The 23,282-nt window shown below is 32.5% G+C and overlaps 2 protein-coding genes across 9 annotated transcripts in view; both read left to right on the forward strand.

Annotated features, from left to right (window-relative positions):
• Window positions 1-653: 653 nt before the first annotated feature.
• Window positions 654-2,562, forward strand: LOC125057160 (U3 small nucleolar ribonucleoprotein protein MPP10). The gene has a single exon (XM_047660659.1). The coding sequence runs from the start codon at window positions 795-797 to the stop codon at window positions 2,541-2,543; it is 1,749 nt and encodes a 582-aa protein (XP_047516615.1). The 5' UTR covers window positions 654-794; the 3' UTR covers window positions 2,544-2,562.
• An 11,459-nt stretch (window positions 2,563-14,021) lies between these two features.
• The window catches only part of LOC125057236 (nuclear factor 1 B-type), a 38,766-nt gene continuing 29,505 nt past the window's right edge, over window positions 14,022-23,282 (forward strand). For 7 of the 8 annotated variants that reach the window (XM_047660801.1, XM_047660803.1, XM_047660802.1 and 4 more), the window contains exon 1: window positions 14,022-14,151. In XM_047660801.1, coding sequence (XP_047516757.1) covers window positions 14,074-14,151 — 78 coding nt within the window. In that variant the 5' untranslated portion in view covers window positions 14,022-14,073. Of the gene's footprint in view, window positions 14,184-23,282 lie in introns of all 8 variants that reach the window. The other variant, XM_047660806.1, reaches the window with a different exon arrangement.

A 23,282-nucleotide genomic window follows, 5' to 3' on the forward strand; every position in this document is an offset into this window, starting at 1 on the left:
TAGTCCACAGATGAATTCAATACCACAGAGTAGTAAAATTAGTAAGTAGACTATTGTGGTAGAAAGTAGAATTCCAAGCACAGACTTATTCATAAACTCATATATTTTTTCCCAGGTCAACAAATAAAATATTTATGTCAGTTATGCATTTTCTATTCATAGTATCAAATATAAATTTACATATTTTGTATAATTTTATAGTAGAATTGCATTTGTCGATGGAGACAAACATGTTTACTTGAAGCTCCATGGTTTTAACTAAATTAGTAATTTTGCCTATTTTTATCAGTGTAAACACAGTTTTACAGAGAGAGGCAAAAGAGTGCCTTTGTTAAAAATAGCAATAAGAACGATTTAATTTTAGATAGACGATAGTATAAGATATCGTAGCAGTGTTCGCAAATGAGAAAACACTTTATATGAGGTAGATTTACTTTAACACAGTATTGGGTTCACCATTCTTAAGATTACGTCGATTTTATAATCACGATATATTCAAGAACAAAACGACTTGGTATTTAATTTAAATTAAGTACATATCTTATTCAAAGTCGAAAGAATTTCATAGAAAAATAATTAACTTTAAGTCAAATTGCCAAAATTTGTCTTGCGATCAGTCTTTGTCAATCATTGTCAGTGTCGTAGCTGTCATCTGTTATTGTTGTTGATTAACCCAAAAATCAAATCTATGAGTCGCACGTGTTTATTAATAAATGAACTATTAAAAATCTATTTTTGATGCAATAAATCGTGAGTAAAAACTAATAAGTAGCTAAATTCATGGGTACACAATCATGGAACATTTAATTGAAAAGTTTAGTGATATAACAGCAAAACCTGTAAATTATTTAGCTATTCAAAATGATATCAAAGGGGACGTTAAAAACTTAATTAAAACGTTGTACGATTTCACAAAATCAGAAGAAAAGACTCACAAAAAATCTAAAGGTGGTGCATTGCAGGATCTCATCATAGAGGAACTTGATGAAGAGCAAATATGGCAGCAAATTGAGTTACAGAATTCTGAGTGTTGGGATCATTTGGTATGGGAAGTCGCCAATTGTATCTCGAATAAAAATGATTTGAGTTTTCCTATAGATGTACCCGAATTAGAACATGAATCTGATGATGAGGAGATGCAAGAAATGCAGGAGAAAAATACAAAACCTGAAGAAGATGAAATATCCTTTCCAAGTAAATCATCTGGGAGAACAAACCAAGCTAAGAAAGAGAGAAAACCTCATAAAAAGTCTTCCATTGTAGATGACCAGTTTTTTAAACTACAAGAAATGGAACAATTTTTAATTAATGAAGAAAAGATGGAGGAAAAGGGCAAGAAAAAAGATGATGATGAAGAGTCAATAAATTTATTTGAAGATATTGATGAAGCAGAGTCTGAAGATGATGAGGATGTGATGTATAAAGATTTCTTTAATGATGATGACTCTTATGTAAGTGAAGAAAATAATAAATATGATGAAGGCATTGAGAATGGAGATGTAGATGATCAAGATATGCCAGATGAAGATATAGCTAGTGATTTAGATAATGATGGTGAAGATACAATTCCTAAAAATTCTGATAAGAAGGTAAGGTTTACTGGTCTTCAACCAGATACTGATTCTGAGAGTGATTCCCATCATAGTAATACTGAAGTCAACAATACAGTTATAAATAAGGATGAAAAGAAATCTGAATTTGAACTAAGACAAGAAAGACTTAAGCAACAGATATCGAGGTTAGAAGAAAAATCCATTAAAGAAGCTCCATGGCAACTAAAAGGTGAAGTTGATGCTACTAAAAGACCACAAAACTCATTACTCCAAGAGGTTGTTGATTTTGACTTGACTACACGGCCAGCCCCAATAATAACTGAACAAACAACAGTAACTTTAGAAGGTCTCATACGTCAGAGAATTAAAGATAAAGCATGGGATGATGTTGAAAAGAAAGAAAAACCAGTTGATGATCAACTAGCATTTAAAAAACCAGAAATTCTAGATCACTCTAAGAGCAAGCTTAGTTTAGCTCAAGTTTATGAAGCTGAGTATTTAAAGCAAAAGCAGGCAGCATCTGGAGACATTCAAGAAGAAGATGAACCAGAGAGCCATAAAGAGATTCGTGATATAATGTCCAAGTTATTTGCAAAACTTGATGCTTTATGCCATTATCATTACACTCCAAAAGCACCTCAGGCGGAAGTTAAAATCATCAGTAACACACCAGCAATTTCAATGGAAGAGGTTGCCCCTGTTGCCACTAGTGATGCAGCACTATTAGCACCTGAAGAAGTTAAGAAGAAGCACAAAGGAGACCTTATGAGTAAAGAAGAAAGAACACAAACAGACAAAAATAGAGAAAGAAGGAAAAAGAAAATGTTCCAGAAAAAGAAGGGTCAAGTTATGAAAGTTACAGACCATAGAAATACAATAAAAGGTGTGGAGGCAAATGATAAATCGTTAAAAACATCTAAAGCCTTTTTCCAACAGTTGAATGACGATGCCACAAGTTTGATTAAGAAAAATAAGAATAAAAATAAATAAATGGTATTATTTATCTCTACTTTCGTTGTTTGATTTAAAGTTTGATATTTATAGTCTTTATAATTATTTGTCACATTAACATTTTTCATAGGTATAATGAATAAATACACAAGCAGAAAAATATATAATATTAATGTGTTTTTGGTAGGTCTGAAGCTGATAAGTAATTTAGCTAAGTATTTCTATTTACCATAACTTGTATATGTTACCTATAAAGCTTATACATTTAGGTAACTTAAATATAAATATTGTAGGGACATTTTTAAAAGAATTACTTGAATATACGTGGTGATGTGATTGGTGTAGTGGCTAGACTCGCGAATCTCGACCCCGAGGTTGGTTGTTCGAATCACCACTGCACCATTGGATATTTTTTACAATCTGTCATTAACTCTGGTAGTACGGTATATATATCTTTAACATATTTTTAAACAACAACAAACCAAGGAAAGAACACGTGAGTTCATACCATAAATAATGATTTCATAATACTTAAAACACTAAAGATTTTATTTTTAGCATACATCTTTCTTAAGATTAAAGTTAAAAACCTTTTTATAGAGTATTTATTACACAAAATAATTTCAATTCTACTTGCATTTAATTAAAATAAGGATATACTCGTGCAATACTAACGAAAACAGAAAATTCTCGTAACAAAATGAACCGCCAATGTTAGAGCAAAAAGAAGTAAAATTAAAATAACCCGCGCCTGCAAAAAAACACATCTGCAACTAGCGCGCTTTTGCTAATATTTGGCTAAGCGCTTCGGCTTTCTGTAGTTTATAAAATATTTAATTAAATCTATTAACATTTCCGTTATAATAAAACTTTCATACTATTTAAAACATGCATACATTTTCATAGTTTGGTTTACACATACAGACATCATGATACTTATATTTACTCGATATCTCAAAAATATTGTTGACTTAGGAATGTGGTACCTATAATAAACCCGTAAAATAATGTAAGAATAAAGAGGTCATCCATTGAAAATTATTAGACCACAAAACAGTTGAACATTAAAAGTTTATTAATCTGCATACGGTGTAAATAAATAATCGTACAGTGCGGTGAAGCGAATGTTTCCACAGTTTTCTTATTGTTGAGTTGTTCATTATATTGGTGATAATATATTATGTAGTACTACTGAGCAATTTAAGGGTGAATATTAGGCCTATTATGCGTTATATGTTTTGTAAACTTGTAAGTCAAAGCGTGTATCATGAGAACCGATTATATATTTGTAGGTATATCATGAATTTACTTTTGTAGACATTCTTTTATTACAGGATTGGTATTATTATTTAAATTTCCTATTACAAATTACATTGCTCATTACTGTAAACGTTATGTGGACTGTGATGCGACTGTAATCCGCGTCGCAGCGCTCGGTCACATATTTATAATTTGTACAATTACCACAGCCTAGACAACCCGCGTCAAGACTTAAATATCTTTAGAGATGAAATGTTGTTCACATGTGACACAATATCGTCCCAAAAACAAAATTCTGATTTACAATATGAAAGCTATCTTCTTAATATTTTCTGAACAGATATTGAGTTAAAACAGAATTCATTATTTGATTTAAATTCATAAGTTTTATATATGAACATATTTTAAGAATTAGAAAATGTTAAGAATGACGAAGTTTCTATAAACAAAAACAATATTTTGTATTAGCCATTGTTAAAGCAAATATAAGCAATTATCTCTAGAATATTATAATAAAATTGTTAGAATTTTTTTTGGCAGGTCTAAAAGTAATAATGCCGACTAAATGAAGCCACCATCAGTGGGCTGCAGCGAGCAGACAAATAAATTCAGCGGGCGATAAGCGAAGTATAAATCAGCTGAAAGCGCCGCGAGCGCTAAAAACATCGCGCTTTTCTCGCTCTACTAAGGCTAAGATTTTGAATCAAGTTTTTTAAGATAGTAGTTTTCGAGCTAGGCGCATATACCTTCTAAGCGTAATTTCTTACGTTGCTTTCAATGTGCATAATAATTGGCATGGAGCTTATGGATGCTAAAAGAACACGAAACACTTCCAAGAGCTAAATAAAACGTTGATCTTTTTATTTATTAAACCAAATTAATAAAACCTGTTTGCTAAGGAGTCATATTATTATATAGGTAAAATCTTGTAAAGTTCTACGTCGTAGCATATGTAGCACGTCAGCACAACGCGTAACTCACTGGAGCACACAATACACATTCATTATACTTTTTTTTTTGTATGGCGCAATTATTGATTATTATTGCAGTAACAGAAGGGTCTTTTGGAAGACGTTGGGACATCAGTTTAACTTGACGATGCCCTTTCTGAGGCTTATATTGTGCATCAGCTGCGGATTACTATAATATTTTGGCTTTACTTTTGGCTGTGGTAAAAAATATTTGAACAATATAGTCTGTAGGAAATAATTTTGACAGATATAATTTTAATAATAAGTCAACCAATTCTAAATTCTCAACAAATATTAATTACTATGTACAGGCCTTTAAGTGACGAACACTAAAGATTATATTACGCGAAATATATGCTTACAAAGTAGATAATTAGTTATGAGAGCTATAATATCTATATATAAATTTATTACAATTAAAACATTGAAAAATTTCATTGACAAGTGTCACACCCTTACCTAAAGATTAGACTAGTTAGTAGTATGTTAGTGCAGTCGTTTGTGAAAATTTAAGTATTTTTAGAAACGTTCGCGTGGATTTTAAAAAGAATTTCCGTATTAAGCTCGTAGACGATATTTTTAAAGATATAATATTTAACGCGGCGACACGGACGGCATGAGAAAATTGCAATTTGCTACTGAACATTAGAATGCCGCGAGAATTTGTGAATATTGGATAAGAATTTATATTCGGCTAACCGCAAGAGGTTTAAAAATATTTCAAAAGCCTTTTAGAAAGATCCTAAATTTATTTATATTTTTAATTTAAATACTTCCTGTAATTAGCTATTTTGGTACAATAAACTTTATTCTTCTTTGAGTAAATACAGTCTGTTTAGTAATGTTTCTAAATTTCTAAAAACCCTTTAATACGATGTAGTAGAAAATTTGTTATCCATAGCCATTTGATGTACACTTTAAATTATCTTTCACACACGTTTCATTCAAACACACTAACACATAATGAACACCCACACCACCACACATGGTTTAGTTTTATTTTATTTAGTTTTATGTTTTTTGTATATTTTGTGACCGCGATGGATAGCTGGTGACCTGTTACCACAAGACTTCTATAGTCCTATTAAAGGCACCAGCCTCTCACAAAGATGGTCAATACATGCAGCATGTAAACTCGTAAATAAATGGGGCAAATAAAATTTATTTTCAAAAAAAAGTTTTTTAAAATTAATTTTTTTTATATAAATTGTAGGCACATAAGCAATTCAGTACTTAATGACCTGTAATATGGGCTAAAATATGCTCTAAATGTAATTGCGTAGTTACGAAATACGTCTAAGGAGGAGCGCACATTTCGTAGCTCTCGTAGCATGCGATACTAACTATAGTTTAAATACATTTTTTTTTTATTTTATGCAAATATGAATGAAATATGAAAAATATTATGATTTTTAGCATAAACTGTAACATGAAAGCATAATTAACGTTTCATCCTAACGTTTTCTAAATAGATAAAGGTGGCTTGGAAGGGAATTATAATCTCGGTACAAGGCTGTCCGTTGTGTTGCGAACTTTATTACGTAAACGGTAAAACATGCTTCATAAATAAATACTAAAGGTAATTATGATTATTCAAATAATTAATAGTAATACACTACATAGTAAGAGGAATCAAATCTCTTTGAAAGTATATGAATACTTCCTAGTTCTATAAAGCCTACTTTAACCTAACAAATAAACGGATATTACGAAAATTAGTGTGAAAATTATCAATGATAATTAAACTATCGTAAATAAAATACAGTGCATTTAGAGATAAAATTGGTAGCAAATAAAACTGATATTCCCACTAATTACTATCGGAAAAAAGCGCAAGCCCGCGGCGTCGATGCGGCTGTAACTCTTTTTAATTTCCCCGTTTGACTTTATGTGCACGATAGCACACGACCGTGGCAAGGGTTGCATTAAGACAACCAGAGGCCCTGGCGTATACTTGTAACCTCTTATAACACACTTCAAATACAATGATTTGATCTTTAAATGTTGAGTCCCAAATGTTTACAAACATTTTACAGGCGGGTAATAATATGTAGGTGTGATAAAATAAATCAGTGGCGCTACAACCACTTTAAGTCTGGGCCTCAGATTTCTGAATCGGTTTCATGGTCATTTTTCATTCTAATAGGCAAGTATGTAAGCCTCCAGTGCCTGACACACGTCGACTTTTTGGGTCCAAGACATGTCGGATTCCTCACGATGTTTTCCTTCACCGTTCGAGCGAATATTAAATGCGCACATAGAAAGAAAGTCCATTGGTGCACAGGCGGGAATCGAACCTACAACCTCAGGGATGAGAGTCAACACTCCTAGGCCTATGTATGTATGTATATTGGGACTCCAGGGACTCCAGGGACTGTGGACAAGTAATGCGAATAAAATAAATAAATGTGTCTGTTAATTGTAAACATTCAGTACACATGGTCTTACGTGTATTGGACAGTGGGAGGAGTGGGAAACAAGGCAGAATCCTTTAATGGTAAATATGGCAAAGATTAAGGTGGATAAGAGAAAATGTTATTGTTGTTGTTGTATTTTGGTTGTTGTATTTTTAAGTTTAAGCTTAACATCGACATTTTATTGTTGATCGCTACAAAATCTTCAAATTCAAGTACCTACATGTTATGGTTATTAAGGCCGATTTACATTATCTTAGTGTTTAGGAGAGTGCTTTAGTACAACTTGAAAGGCAAGTTCTTTAGCGTAGCGTTTACTAAAGCAAGTAGCGTTTACATGTTTCAACTAAAGTACAATCCTAAAGCACTCTCCTAAACACTAAGATAATGTAAATCGGCCTTTAGACAGTGATACTTGGTAAATAATGCTATGGGTAATTTGTATGTAATCTTTAATATAGTGGAGGCCCCATCCATGCATCTGTCCCTGTAGCCCATGTGGCCCCTGTCCTTGCACCAGTCGGCTACCATCCCTTATCTATTGCGCGAATATAGTTTTATGGTTATTTGGATATTTCCGTAAATACCGCGTTATTCTTTATTGATGGCTTGACATAACCGAGGAAAATATTCATAAGAATTCTCAGAATGTTGAGTTGACATTAAAAGTTCATGCCGTTAGTGCAAACATAATTTTTAATAATGAATATTTAAAGTCGAAATTATTATTTTGAAGTATCAATAGACAATCCAAGAGATTATCGCAAATAAAATATTATAATGCTCTAACCGGTTTAGTTCTTTTCGTGTTTATATTCTACAACCAAACAACACAACATATAATTAAAATGTATTTGACGAAAAATAATACAATTAAATTCTTATAGCAAAATTTTCAATTTGATCCAATATTTGTTAAAAAGCATTTTATAATACAATGATTTTAACGCACACCGAATGTCCATTAAACTGTCCTTATTCATTGAGTGTAACGATTCATAAATAAATATAGGAACTATGTATTTAATACCTTTATAAATAAATTTATAGTGATTACCCGACTTTTAACTTATTATAGCTTATTACCATTATTCTTTAATAGTGAGAAAGAAGGTAACTACTACTTGAATTAGTGTTGGCCAAAATCGGTCGTGGTCTTGTTCTTGCATTTTCGCAATACCAAGACTGGCCTAAGTCTCGTCTTGGTCTTGCATTTGGGCAACACTAACTTGAATATATTATATATTTGTAGAATAAAACATGACGAATGAAATATGTTTAAGCAAAGTGCACAAGAGAGAGGAATCATTTAACCGTTCTGTTCTCAGCCTAATATAATATACGGCGCCGGATTTTGAGACTCCTAGTTGTGCTATATTAGATTTAGTATTCTCTGATTATCGCACAGGGTAGCAATAGAATAGAGATTATATACTAATTGAAATGAATTAAATATACGTTTGTGTACAACTATTAAAACATACCTACATGTTACTACACTGTAAAAAATAAATGACTGAAATTGCACTCCCTAACAAAAAATACATCATTCATAGCAAAATGTTTATGGTGTGTAGATATTGTATAGTATATACTTAATATAAAATTGGAATCACTATCGCTATTGGAAGTTACGTGGTAGCCTGGAAACGCCGTTTACTTGCTACAAAAGAAACAAACCCCATTTTTAGGTTTAATGAATGCGAATCGTCGCAACAGTTTATCAATTTAAATTCGAAATAATTAAGCCTAAAAATGTGTCATTTTAAAGTAAAGTAAAATCAGGCTATTTCATTTTTTTAATTATGTTATCACAACTGTAGTAAAATTTATAAACGAAAACACGTGTGTTAAAAATAAATAATAACAAAATGTTAATATTTAAACGTGATTTAATCCTCTTATATTAATTATTATAGGTATGTTATGATATATCTATGTCAAGTTACTCTGTGGAATAAAACTGCGCCCGCCTAGCTGCAATATCAGAGAGCGCTCTTTACATACTACGACTAAGGGTTTCTAGTCACAAGTATTATAAACGCTACTTCCACTACAATGTTTGGGCATGACCAGTTTTTGCTTCGCACTTTTCATTTCTGAAGGTCGCCGCTCAACTTCCTCCACTCTCTCCTGTCTTCGCCAAGCCTCTGCGCTTGGGTGATGGTAAGACCTGTACTGGTACTGGATCGGTCCACTAAGGTATGACAAATAAATTATTAGAGTAATAAAAGGACGTACGAAGCAGCAAATGATGTTTCTTAAATATATAATCGATAACCTAAGACGATGCTTTACATTTGATAACAAAATCTTTTTCGACTTGAGTTGCAAATGGGAACGTTTAATTTAACCATGCACGATTTCCGCTAAAGATATTGCTAATAATCTACAGTGTTTACACATTAAAATTAGAAATTGGACTCATGTGAACAAGTGAACATGTGAAACAGTGAGTGACTTAGTGTACCTTGAAGAGGAAGAGAGTTATCAAGTGAAACATTATATTGAATATTAATTTGATAACGAATAAGTATCGCAATACAGCGAGGAATTACTGAAAGCGTTAAAGGTACTGCCACAGGAACCAAACTTTTTGAATTTGTTTTAATTTTCTTATGTTTAAGTATTTTTTTTTTACTTTGTAGGTTCAGAAAATTTAAATACTTTATACTTGATTGTTATGTTTACTAATATGTGTATTTGATAACGTTTTAATATATTATAATAATGGGATGATGTAGTGATAAAATAAAAAAAGAATTGACTATGATAATATGATTAATAATGAAATAGATATGTAACTACAATCTATTTATTATCAACCTATGTAAAATTCTATCTTTTACTTATGGAAGACATATTTGCACGACATCATGTGTGGTAGTTATGCGGAGTTTAGATGGTATCACTCTAATATTTTTGTATCATATTCCTGTAAATAAATAAATAATAATTATTATTAAGTTTGGTAACTGTTTACTTTAGCTCAGGATTGAATGAATCAATCCTGGTACACTGTAGCACACGCACCTAAGCCCACACAGTTTTTTTTAATGGGTAGAAATTGTAGAAATTCCGGTTTATTATTGGCGTATTTAATGTACTGCTTTTTGAGGGTTGATATAAATGGTTTTCGGGTGATCTTTTTTTATAGATTCGTGTATCTATTTTAGGATTATTCCGGCGGTGGACAAAATAATAGACATTATTGATACATTGTTAAGGGTCTTTGTTAAGCTATTGTTTCTTGTAAGTTGTGGGTGTTGGGTATGGTGATATTATGAGAGGATCAATCGTATAAATTCTAAGCATGTGTATGTGTAAACAGAGTATGCCGTGACCTGCCTGTAAAAGCTCCAGCCACATGTATATCCAGACTAAAACACTAATCAGCTAGAAATAAATTATCACAGTGTGTACGGTTGAGGGTAATTGCTTAAGCCTCTGCATTTCGGAATCCATTGAATAATCTTACAGATTCCCGTAAAAGTGCATGGATTAATTAAAAGTTAAAACGTATGTGAGCTTACAATTATTGTTATTTACATTAAGCTGCTTTAATGCGTTTTTAAACTGGAGATCTCATTGGAATATAGGAAATGTTTCTTTACTTTCGCAGTTCAAACGTTAAAGTTGCTTTGTTTTTTCAAATATGCTATTTCATTCGCACTTATTTAGACAAAAATACCTCCTGGTATTGCAGGTTCGCCTAATGTCCTATAAAAAAGAGTCAGAATAAATCTGCTGGTAACGAAAGAGTTTTAGTTGTAAATTTTAAGTTCTGTAACCTTTCAATGTGGCAAGGGGTTCCACGCTTTAGCCATTTGCAAGTATGTGATCAGCATCCGTGTCAACTTGAATTAATTAGGTTCAGGATTTCTGGGTGACAGATAATTCCTCGATGGATAATAATTTATCCATAGAGGAATTATATATTATATAGAGCAGTGTTGGCCTAGTGGCTTCAGCGTGCGACTCTCATACCTGAGGTCGTAGGTTCGATCCCCGGCTGTGCACCAATGGACTTTCTTTCTTTGGGCGCATTTAACATTTGCTCGAACGTTGAAGGAAACATCGTGAGGAAACCGACATGTCTTAGACCTAAAAAGTCGACGGCGTGTGGCAGGCACTGGATTACCTTCTTGCCTATTAGATTTAAAAATGATCATTCAGATATCTGAGGCCAAGACCTAAAGAGGTTGTAGCGCCACTGATTTTTAAAAAATAATTTAAGTGCTTTCAAAGAATGGTAGTATCAATATTTTGCTACATGCGAGATACCGTAGTGGTGGTGGCGTTGTCTATCTCAAATCGGTGGTCCTCAAAAGTACTTATCAAGACTTATAAAAAACACGAATGAACTATCACCAACGTTGAGAGTTCGGCAAAGGAAAAATAGGGCTTGTTTTCCTCAATCTTCAAGTAGGTCAATCCCTTTTAACCTATTGAAGACAATTGACTTGTTATGATTCTGTTCTACCACAGAGTATACGAAATCAATGTCATGAATTTCTTTACTATTGTCATGTAAATTTCCTACACGAACGTACTATTTTAACCAAAGAGAAGGTAAGATAAAAAAAATATATATTACTAGCAGACCGGCCAGGCGTTGCTGTGGCTAAGGTTTTTGTTATATTACATAGTAGTTAACTATTCAAGGGAAACGGTAGGAGAACACCAGTCATGGGGACCACCATGCTTTTTTGGTGGTAATGCCATTAAATTGTCTCTTATGTGAAACGTTGGTACTTTCAACACAGCGCCATCTGTTAGAATTGTGACTATCAAATAATTAACAAATAATTTGCAATAAAATAGTTTTGAGATGTAAGCTATCCTATCTTTTAAGTTCGATCAAACCGCACGCGGTGTGCAAATTTGATTGAAATCGGTTTAGTAGTTTAGGAGTCCATAGCGGACAAACAACGTGACACGTAATTTATATATATTAAGATATAAAACTGTAAAAAACTAATATATATGTAAAAAACTTATAACCGTAACTGCAATGCATTTTTTAATAATTTAGTATTTACGTATTTACAACAGGCCTCAAGCAGCAGTTGAATGTTTTGTCTTTATCACAATCGTGCATTTAATATGAAACAAACTATAGATATTAGATATACTTTCTCTCTTTAATCAGCAGCTCATGTCGCGGTCAGCAAGGACTATCTGTTTCCACCGGTTTCTGTCCAGAACCTCTCTTATACACTATACAGTTATGAGGACGATGAGTCTTTCACTTGATCGGTCCATTTGGTTGGTGAACGGTGACGTGATCTTCTGTGTTACCAACCATGATCAGTTTCTCCAAGTTCTCATCGCCTCTGCGCATTGTATGGCCGAAATAAGATACAATTCGCTGTAGGAATATGGTAGATAGGCGAGTCCGTACGCGGAGTAGAATACTGATAGAACGATGTATGATAGATAATATACGGATAGAACTTTATTTATTAAATAACTTCAAAGTAACGAGCTATACAATCAAAACGATCATATTACAATATACACAATAATCTAGAAACACGCCATTACATAAATGGCATTTTATTAAGTTTAGTATATATATATGTGACCTTAATATAGCTAGTTATAGATATTAAATATATAAAAGCTTTTCAATACAAGATTTTGTTAGGTATACAAAACAATGTTACATTTTGTTGTGCACTTTCGTAAATAGCCGAGCTATTTGAAAATAATTGTGATTCATTTGGAATAAAGTTTGTTTAAAGATCCTACTAACATTTACAGCCATAGTAGTATTAATTAACATTTGCTAAAATATCTCAATGATATAATAAAAACTTGCAGCATAAAGTTGAGAAGAACATTGTACTAAGCTAACAAAAGTTGTAAAAACATAATTTAATTATACTGCAATGTTGAAAATTGAGCAAAATATTCTTTAACACGCCAAAGGAAACCGTCTAAAAAATGCGCCCAAACGTAACGCCGTTCCGCCCAAGATGTGTTTTTACGCACACATTTATGACGAGTCAGCTGGAAAACGCACACACGCAAAGGGAACCTTACTTCCTTGTAATAGAGACTACAATATTTAAATGAGTGTTCGATAAATTAGGATATTTCAAAAGTCGAATACAATACTCAAGGAGGAACTGTGTGGGCTATTTTAAACTTTACTGTAGTAACATAAAGTGCATATTACATTATATAGTCAACATTGATACGTCACGTAGTAGGAAATGAAAGAGCTTTCCGAGTGACGACGAGCGAGTACCGATCGGGACCGAATGGCGCCGAGACGCAGCGAGCACTGCGAATGCATTACAACGTGCTGGCTAGGGCTGATCAGCCGGAAAAACTTTAGAAATATTATTTTCACTTTTATTTATCTATTTCATAAGTATTGACTATATGTTTTAGGTTAGCAGCACGATCGCTGCCTGATGACTATAGACAATAAATTGAAACAAATTCTATTGATTTTTTTATTACATTTCAATAAATGTTGGAAAATGATTACCAAACTACTTCGAAAAGTTCATCTATTCTTGATTATTAAAAGTAAAAACCTTAGCTTTCGTTTGATAGATTACGCATACTGAATGAATATTTTGTGTAATCTATAATATAAGCGTATTTTGACAACAAAAATCATAACTTAACAAACACTTGCACATTGTTATAATTTACAGATACTACTAACAGGAAGTCATTATAAGTATTATAGTGTAGTATGAGAATCAATTAGTAGTCAAATGTATAGATGGAATATAGCAACGCCATCTACGTGAACTAGTTGTGCGATGCAGGAAAAATGGAAAAGCTTACAGCCCTGAAATAGTAAGGGGTGTGAGGGCGAGGCGGGCAGCTCTCGGCCCAGTCGGCAGTCGGACGCGGCGCGCCGCGGAGCTCGCACGCGTGATGCGCGCCATCTAACGTATTATGTTCCTACCCGACCTCCCGCGAGCCTGCATGGTGGACGACGTCGCAACCTACCTTCAAGCGCCCTCCTCGGGACAGGTTGCTACAATATATTAACAACAAACCCATATGTAATTAACAATGATCATATTAACAGATGTTGTGGGCTGTATCGCTTCTTCCTCGCGTCCGCCGCCCGGGTATTTTCGGGTTAAAATTGTGTTCAGTGCTAGGCACCACGTGTTTAAAAAATAGTGTTAAGTGTAAGTTTGTAAACAGATCAATAAGGTAGGGTAAAGAGGGCGTCGCAACACCTCAAAAATAAGGCTATATAAATTAGCTTGTTTATCTGATGCGCGTTACATAAAGTCACTGAAAATTCGACGTTTTTGTGTTCACGCTGAAAAACAGTGATCTTATTTCGTTCGGTTTAAGATGCGAAGATGAATATAACCTAAATGTTTGTTTTAAATGCTAAAGTATTTCCAAGCTGGTGCTTTCAAAGCTCGCTCTTAATATCTTTAATACGTATATAATTTAAGACGTCTTAGATGACTAAAAGCATTCACGTAGGTGTAGTTTTATCTCTCTTTGCATTATTATATTGACAATATCGTTGCTGTATTTCTTAAATCTTAGATGTTTTAATATTGAAAAATTTAGTATCATGTGAAATTATTTTAATTAAATAACCTTGCTGGAATATTACATCTGATAATATAATTAATAATAAAATAATTGAATTTTAAACACACGACGTAGCTGCATTTTAATAGAATTATAATAAACATATTTAGCTTTTTCAAAATGTCAATATATGGTTGAAACTTTAAATGAGTAAAAAAATTATTGCAGCATACATTATATTCCATTCAACAAATGCTGAAGATAATTTTAAATGAAATTCGTTTAATGGATCAATATGTTATCAGTTAAGATATGAGTAAGCAGTGCAGTACTCTACGGCAACGCACTGCAGTCGTCTGAAAGTTTGAACCTTTTCACGAAGATTATATACCGTTTACATTGCACCAATACTCTATACATAAATATCGAATTCAGACTATAAATCTTGTCTACGGACAGATGAAACAAACAAATTGAAATACTGGTAGCATACAATGTAAGATATTAAAATCATGAAGAAAATAACTATTTGTTTCAAAAATAGCTTAAATAAATTAAACAATTTAACACGTAATACAAGGTAAATAGTGATTGATAAAAATGTATCTAATTAACAGAAGTTAATATATCAAAGTATATACGCCAGATATTACATACATTTATGTTAAGGATCAGTAATGATTTCTATTACCCGTAAAAAGAAATACAGCCTTAATATTCAATATAAGTAAATTTCTTTATAAAATTCCTGTTTCTAAGAAAGTGCTTACAGCAGTGTATGCTTGGCTGGGCAGTAGTCGCAATTGAAGGCAATAACGTAGAAAAGTGGCATATGTATAAATAGAATTTGTTTTACATGTAAAATTTTCCTAAATGCAAAGACAAGCTAGAAAAATATAGGATTATCTTTATCTTCTTTCAATTATTACGATCAATTCATGCGTTCGAAGAATTTAATCTGTTACAATAAACTAATTAAAATATTTGGAATACACGAAATATTGTTAAAAGTATCTAAAGATTCTAATAAAGAATATTTAAATATTCTTGAAATAAATTGGTTAAATTTCAAAATAACTAATCGCCTAAAAGTACCCGGCCGGCGAAAAGCGGTTCGCGTCGCATCGGTGTTTACGAAATTCGATGTTTTTCCCCCCTACCCCCTCTGGTGTTTTTATTTTCTCTTTTCTATCACCTTTTCTTGCCACTATCGGTGTTTGGATGTTTTCACTAACTGTTAATGTTGATATAATCTGTATTTTTAATGTTAGTTTCTATTTTTAAAATTATTTGAATTTACAATATTATTCTCAACTATGTTAAAAAAGTTTTCATGTTAAAAAAATCCATTTCGAATGCGATGTAAATTCAAATAACTTTAGATTAAGAAAATCTGAATCCGTGTGGAAAGATTGGCCATAGATTCTATTATTTTAATCTATAGTCATTCTTTTATGACTGTAAATGTGCATGAGCCCTGAATGCACTCCCTACAGCAAGAATGTTGCACGTTCCCTTTTTTATATTTTTTTACGTGTTCCAAAGGCAAAGGAAAGTCCATTAGTAGATTGTGAATTTGGTGATTGGTTTTATTAGGTTTTATTGATTACAGGAATTATTGAATGCTTCAATAAGACGTTTCGTAATTATGGAATTTAGGTCAACGATTCAGAAATCATAAATCAATACGATTTATCATTTTATAAGAATATCCAAGGAACATTGTTTATTTCTGTGTACAATATGTTTAAACTTTCAAATTTTGTTCAATGTTGTACTTTTGTTAAACAAAATTGCAATCCTCCAATCTGCGATGAGATTGTTTTTGTGTACACACATCAACAGTATTTACTATATGTATGTATATTTTATCATATATATACTATAATTTCATATCAAAGTTATGTATAGTGTATTTATAGTTCAGTTTGCTTTTAGTTTATGCTAGGGCGGGCGGAACTATAAAAGACGATTCCACAAAAAGTTTATATAGATTTAAAAAAAAATTTAGACTGGGACTTATTTATGTCCGTTTCGTAATCATTTTCGGAAATGGTACGTAAGTGACTTCTGTGCCTGAGCCCGTCTAAGGTCTAACTTACTTTTTGGGTCTAAGGCATGCCGGTTTCCTTACGATGTTTTCCTACATCGTACGAGTGTAAAACGCGCACATAGACAGAAAACCCATTGGCGCACAGCCTACGACCTCGGGTATGAGAGTTGCACGATGAAGCCACTAGGCCAACGCTGCTGTAGATTTAAAGAAACGTAACGGAATAATCTACATTTTCAAATCTACTTATATGAGGAAATATAAACAATCCGCCACCGTTGTGTTATTTATTCATTTCACTGTCAACCAAAAACCATTATAGATGCGTTTACAATAAGTGCAGTTAAAATTAGGTAAAAAGGTAAAGTTCAGGTAAAATAATGTGATTGGTTCTACGTGGGAATTCAAGTTAAATTTTAGATTAATAATTCGTTAATAATAATTGATAAGTATCTGTATTATTTTTTTTGTGCTTTAAATATAACTCGCGCTATCAATATCTACGCAGTCCAAAATTAAAAACATTTTTGTTATAAATATTATTTTTTTCGGATCAATAAATGCTGAGTTTCATCATCGGACGCCGAGGCAGAATACGAAATTCCACCCGTATCACCTCGCCGTCCGTCGTTCTACAACTAAGCGTTTTAAGGCAGTTTTTGTCGCGCACCACCACTATGTAGAACCAGCTGCCCACTGAAGTATTACCGAACTAATTCGACCTAGGGCCCTTCAAGAAAAAGCGTACCAATTATTAAAAGGCCAGCAGCGCACTGGCGAGCCCTCTGGCATTGAGAGTGTCCATGGGCGGCGGTATCCCTTAACATCAGGTTAGCCTCTTGCCCTGTTCTAAACAAAAATAATAGTATAGTTAGCTTCAATACAAATTAAAATAAAGTTACAAGGGTTTCATGATTTAAACAAATGCAACACATAAATTCAAATGTAAACTTTATAGTATCATGAAGTGTTTGACACACAATTATGTATGGCGTTATATTAGTTCGTAATATCATTCGAAGTCACGTTCCGTATGAGGGAGTCACGTCAATATTTATGCGAAAAACATGCGAAAAATGACACGGCTAGCTTAATTTAATATAGGAGATGCTGTGTATAGTCTAAAATATAATAATTTATTTCCAATCTCAGAGCTTTCTATTAAATTTTTAGAACACCTATTTTATATATATAACATCTATACAATTATACATAATATATATTAAATTACTTCATCGTTAAACAAAAATATGGTGACTTATAACAGAAAAAATATTATGGGCTTTGAACTGACATTAGAGAAAAAAAGCTAAAATATAACAATTTGTTTCTATCCTCACAGTTGTTTATTAATTTCTTAGTTTTATTTTGTATCTATAACTCATTTACATATATTAAATTACTTTACCGTAAAACAGAAAAATATGGCCACTAAAGTAATACAGAATAAACATTACGTCTCGCACTTTTTTCAAGAGGTTGGGCTTTCAACTGAAATCAGGGAATAATAGTATTTAAATGCTATTTTGAAGACAATTTAAAATTTTCCGTGAATCTAATTAAAATTCAATTTGTATTACAAGGATTCAGAATATAACTGCAATTCATGCGGCAAAGCTATCGGCTCATATTTAATATACTAACCGCATTTATTAGTTGGTTGATTCTTTTTTTTAATTTACATCAAAATCAAACAACGAAAATAACGTTACCATTTCAAATTTAGTAGGTAGCATTTCATATAAAAAGTTTGGTCCAATTACTTTGATTCGCACCCCTTTAGGCAGATTTGTTTAATAATAGGCGTTCACACTTTTTGGCCAAACTGTAAAAAGGTTTTTATAAATACAAGGTTATCTAGCCGCGGTATGACTTGGCAGCGCCTCATTCCTATCTGTTACGCTACGTCGTTTAACGTTTATTTCCAACAATTAAGACTTCCCAGTTTTGATTGCATTTACTTTTTTAGACGGCTCTCTGCTTTAATGTTACGCCCTTACTTTGGTAATGACCGGACTACGCCATTCGTAGTCTCTAAATAGTTTAGCTATCCAAGTTTTCCTTTATAATTGTGGAAATGTATTTATCAGACAGCCCGTGACTGCTCTTGCGAAATAGCTTATAAACTTTTTAAGAATTAAGAATGTTTTATATTCTATGCCATATTTTATATTCTATTTTTAAATGTAATTTTTCACAATATTTTATTTGATTATTGACGTATTGGTAATTTAATTTGTCATGTTATCGAATGAAAAGACTTTACGACTTGTAATGTATTTTGAATTGAATTTTTTTAAACTAAACATCTAATATAGTCATAGAACAATGTGTGACTTTTACTTATTTCAAATAATATTAGTTTGCTTGTAGACTAAGAAACTCTAGACTGCTATGGACATAGAAATTAAAACGACTTAATCCCTAAACACGTAATATTCTAATGAATCTAATCATTGATCGTCGCTACGAGGACCTCTTGACACGCTCTAACGATTTCACTAAGATAACTAAAACACTTCAACACTGGCTCTGCGGTATTTTGCTGTTGGGGTGACTAGATTTAGTAGGACTAGCTTTACTAGGAGATTGAATCTTTTCAACAAATGTTAATATGTGAAAGTTAGACACGAATTATCTTCTTCTGCTTGTAGTGCCTCTCCACTACTGGAGGTTGGCGGTCAGCACGTCATCATTCTCCTTATTCTTCGCCAAGCGCATCAGCTGTACTACGCTGGCCATTCCCGTTCATTCTCTGATATTGCGGAGCCACGACTTCCTCCTTCTGCCAGCGCATCCTTTCCCCTCGACCTTGCCCATCATGATGACTTGAAGAAGTCGGTACCGTTCGTGTCGAAGCACATGTCGAATTATCTTGCATAGAGTTAAAAAAATCTTACCATACTTATAAAACATATTTTTACCCCCTTAATAATAATAATAAAGCCTTTATTTCCGAATTACAGGTTTAACATTGAGATTGATATAAGCTTATGTCATCCCTCCAGCGTGTTTATGTGTTTCCCTTTCTTCTGATTTCATCTCTTGGATACCAAAGAGTTACCGGTTTGCTCTATGTATCAAGTTGGCATCTCCGGATGTGAGCTGTCCATCTACATTTTAGGTGGTATATACGAGCTTGAATCCGAGTTTCTGATTTTGTGACTCAATCTTATTCCAAGCATACTCCTTTTCATTGCCCTTTGAAACTTCGGAAGGTTTACTCTGAGACTGTCAGTCGGACTCCAAGTTTCGCACCCATGTTATGCAAGGGAGAATACAAGTATTAAACGTCTTATTTACCCCCTTGGGGTTTGAATAAACAGAAAAATGTTTTGGCTAATAGATTTTTTTATTATTAAATCCTAGAATGGGGTTTTTGCTTACGAACTGTTTTTTTAACACGTTTCGTTCTTAAATGTACATTGAGTTCACAGTTACGTACACAAAAACAATATTGATGATTTTTTTTAATATTTTTGAAACAGGGAGAATAGTTAATTATATTATCAGAATTCTTACCCAAAGGCATAAATATCTTATATAGCTTAAGTATTTTCATAATAAAATAAAAAAGCAAAATCTCGGCGATGCGAACTTTTCATTCTTGTTGGGGTTGTGAAAATTGTTAGAAAAATGTAATTTATTTCTTAAAATTATAAAAGTCATATTTCACACCTTCTCAATCTATGAATACAGTGGTAAGAAATCTTAAAAATACGTTCAGCACGTGACTGTCGGAGACCTGCCAACATCCATCACCGGACGTATCCTTGACACTGACAGACAGACGTTATGTATCCAAATATATATAATGAAATGAACAATATTGTCACAAAGAATTATACAGTTTTGTTATATTATGCAAGTCATATCTCATAAGTAATGAGATATATCTCTTTATAAAAATAAAAAAGTAAAGGAACAGGCTCAAAGTGTTAGGCGAGCAACTGTAATTGCGAAAGCTGTTCTAAAATACTTGAAGTAGTTTTAGAGATTATCCATTTCAAACAAGAAAACAAAAGCCAAATTATTACTCTTTATTATATTAGTGTAACAGTTGCGGTAAGATTTTCTATGTATTCTTGTGTTTGTTTTTATTGAACTACTACTATAGTAAGAACAGAGGGTTTATCTAGTAACAGGGCCGGATTTAGGGGAGGGCTGTAGCCAAAAGAGGGGCCCCCACAATAGTCTCCGGAAAAAAAATCGTCTAGTAAATAATAGTAAACAACTTTTCTCTTGATAAATTTTGATATGTTTGTTAAATACTAAAATAATCTACTTGGGTTTACAGTAAATTATCGATTAAAAAAATTGGTCCTTTTTCTTTGGAAAATAATTTGTTATCCGAAGCCTCCAAACCCGTAAATTCGACCATGTCTAATAAATAAAAATGAAAAAGAGTACATAATCGTAATATACGATTCGTTTAAACTATGAATCCTGTTGAAAGAAAGAAGGTGCAAACTATAAACGGTCTTTTAATTAATCTTTTACAAATTGCTTTAATATGGGAAATGAACACTACATTCTAAACCTAACTTCTAAGAATTAGTATTCCAATAGAATAGCTAGATCCACATACTGGGATATTGGATCTTATTGCTTTCCTTTTTTACACTGAAATTCACGACTGTAGAGTGAATTTTCAGCGCATATTTCTAGGCTTTGAACTTTTGACGGAATACTGCATTTTTGTATAAAGTTTCGTATCAAAAGTAATCTAAAAAATAAGTATTGGTATTTAATACTACTAATGACATAGATATTATAAATTTTATTTTATTAATTGAAGAAAGAATAAAATTTCGCCAACTATTTGTCAGAAATCGTAAAATCTATGAATATATAAAATATGATTCCATTTAAAAATAATTTAAAACGTTCTAAAATGGCGGCTTACATAAAATCAATTCGGTACGGCTGCTCGGGCCGCGCTGTAATCTGCCGATTCCGGATTAATTCGCTCAAATTGTTATCGATATCATTATTCTATATGAAATATTTTCAATTTCCTCTTTTCCTTGAATATACAGTGTATAAGGAAGCTTTTACAGCTTTCTTACGTCTGCTAAGTAGAACTAATGTATTTGACATGCCATGTTTTATTTTTAAATGATTATGTATTCTGTTTTATATAGCTTTTTTGTGTATGTATTAAACTGGTTTTCTTTGAACTATCAGGGTTTAGTAAATACTATAATATACGTACATTTAATTAGAGAGTGTTTGTGAGAGTCGGTTTTTTACGTCATTAACGTAGCATCAACGTAAGCAAAAGTTATGAAAATCCCTTTTGACGTGATAACGTCTTTAAAATCGTTTTATTCGGGTGACATGTTCAGAAACTTGTGTCACACCAAAACCTCACGAGCGCGATCGCAGGTATAACGAGAGAGAGACGGTCTCATCTCGAGCGCTGCCAGTCATTCCGTGAATGTATGAAGAAAAATGTATATCATAGTCGAATAAGTAAACTTGTCATTTTACACCCGAAATTTATCATCAAAAGTGTGAATAAAACGATAGATGTAATTTAAAATTTGAAAAAATTGTTATCTTCATTAATTCCTTACTTCCCAAAAACTTATATCACCAATAAGACGTTATCACGTAAACATCTCGATCGTAAACCTACTTTACAAACAACCAATATTTTAAATTACGTTTTACTCTGTTAATAGTAACAGAGTTTGTGCAAAATTAAGTAAAACCTATGTCTTTGTCTATGGAGACCACAAATTATTTATTAAAATATTAGTAAAATACCTATAACAATATAATGAAAACTCCTATATTAATTTCCAACATAACATTATCTGAAAGCCGAGAGCGCTTCGTTAGCAAATATATAAAATATCTTCGTCTGTCTGTGACATTGCACTGATAAATACCGATAGGAGCTACCTTGGAAACGTTATTTTTCGCTTATTTTTGAAATATTGCTGTATTTCAGTGCTTATTTCACTTTCAGAGGAGGATTTTAATATAACTCAAGCCGTTAAAACTCTTTATTTAAATACCTCGTTAGTTGTTTAAACGCAGACATTTTGAATGTTTTTGATATTAAAGAATATTATAATTCAGGGGCTTTATCGTACACGAATATTTATTAATCAGGAGTATTACGTACATATTTATTTATCAAACATAAATAAAATATATTTTGCGCTTCTGGTCTATTACTATTTAAAGTTGAATATATAGTTATTATTAACCGTAGACAATTAGGTACCAACCTATTTTTTACCGATTGAATAAGTTTCCATTACGTACAGTATTTTTTTAACGTCAAGTAGTTTCAATTCGTTTTCCACTTGTGGTTGGTCGGTCGCAACTGAATGGTTAATCCTCTCACATGACAGGTGGCGTGAAATTATATACCATTTATATTACCGTAGAAAGGACATCGTTAGGTCAAAAATAAACATCGGAGACCAAATAGCGGGCAATACGGTCGTAGACCTGGGTCAATTAGGAAGAATGCCTAGACCACTTAGGTGAAAATATTAATACCAATTATTATTTTTTGTCACTATTAAATAAA

The sequence above is a fragment of the Pieris napi genome, chromosome 16 (genome assembly GCF_905475465.1).
Source record: "Pieris napi chromosome 16, ilPieNapi1.2, whole genome shotgun sequence".
NCBI lineage: Eukaryota > Metazoa > Arthropoda > Insecta > Lepidoptera > Pieridae > Pieris > Pieris napi.

Bases quoted from the DNA above. Each gene is read 5' to 3' on its own strand.
- LOC125057160 (XM_047660659.1), top strand. From the start codon at position 795: ATGGAACATTTAATTGAAAAGTTTAGTGATATAACAGCAAAACCTGTA.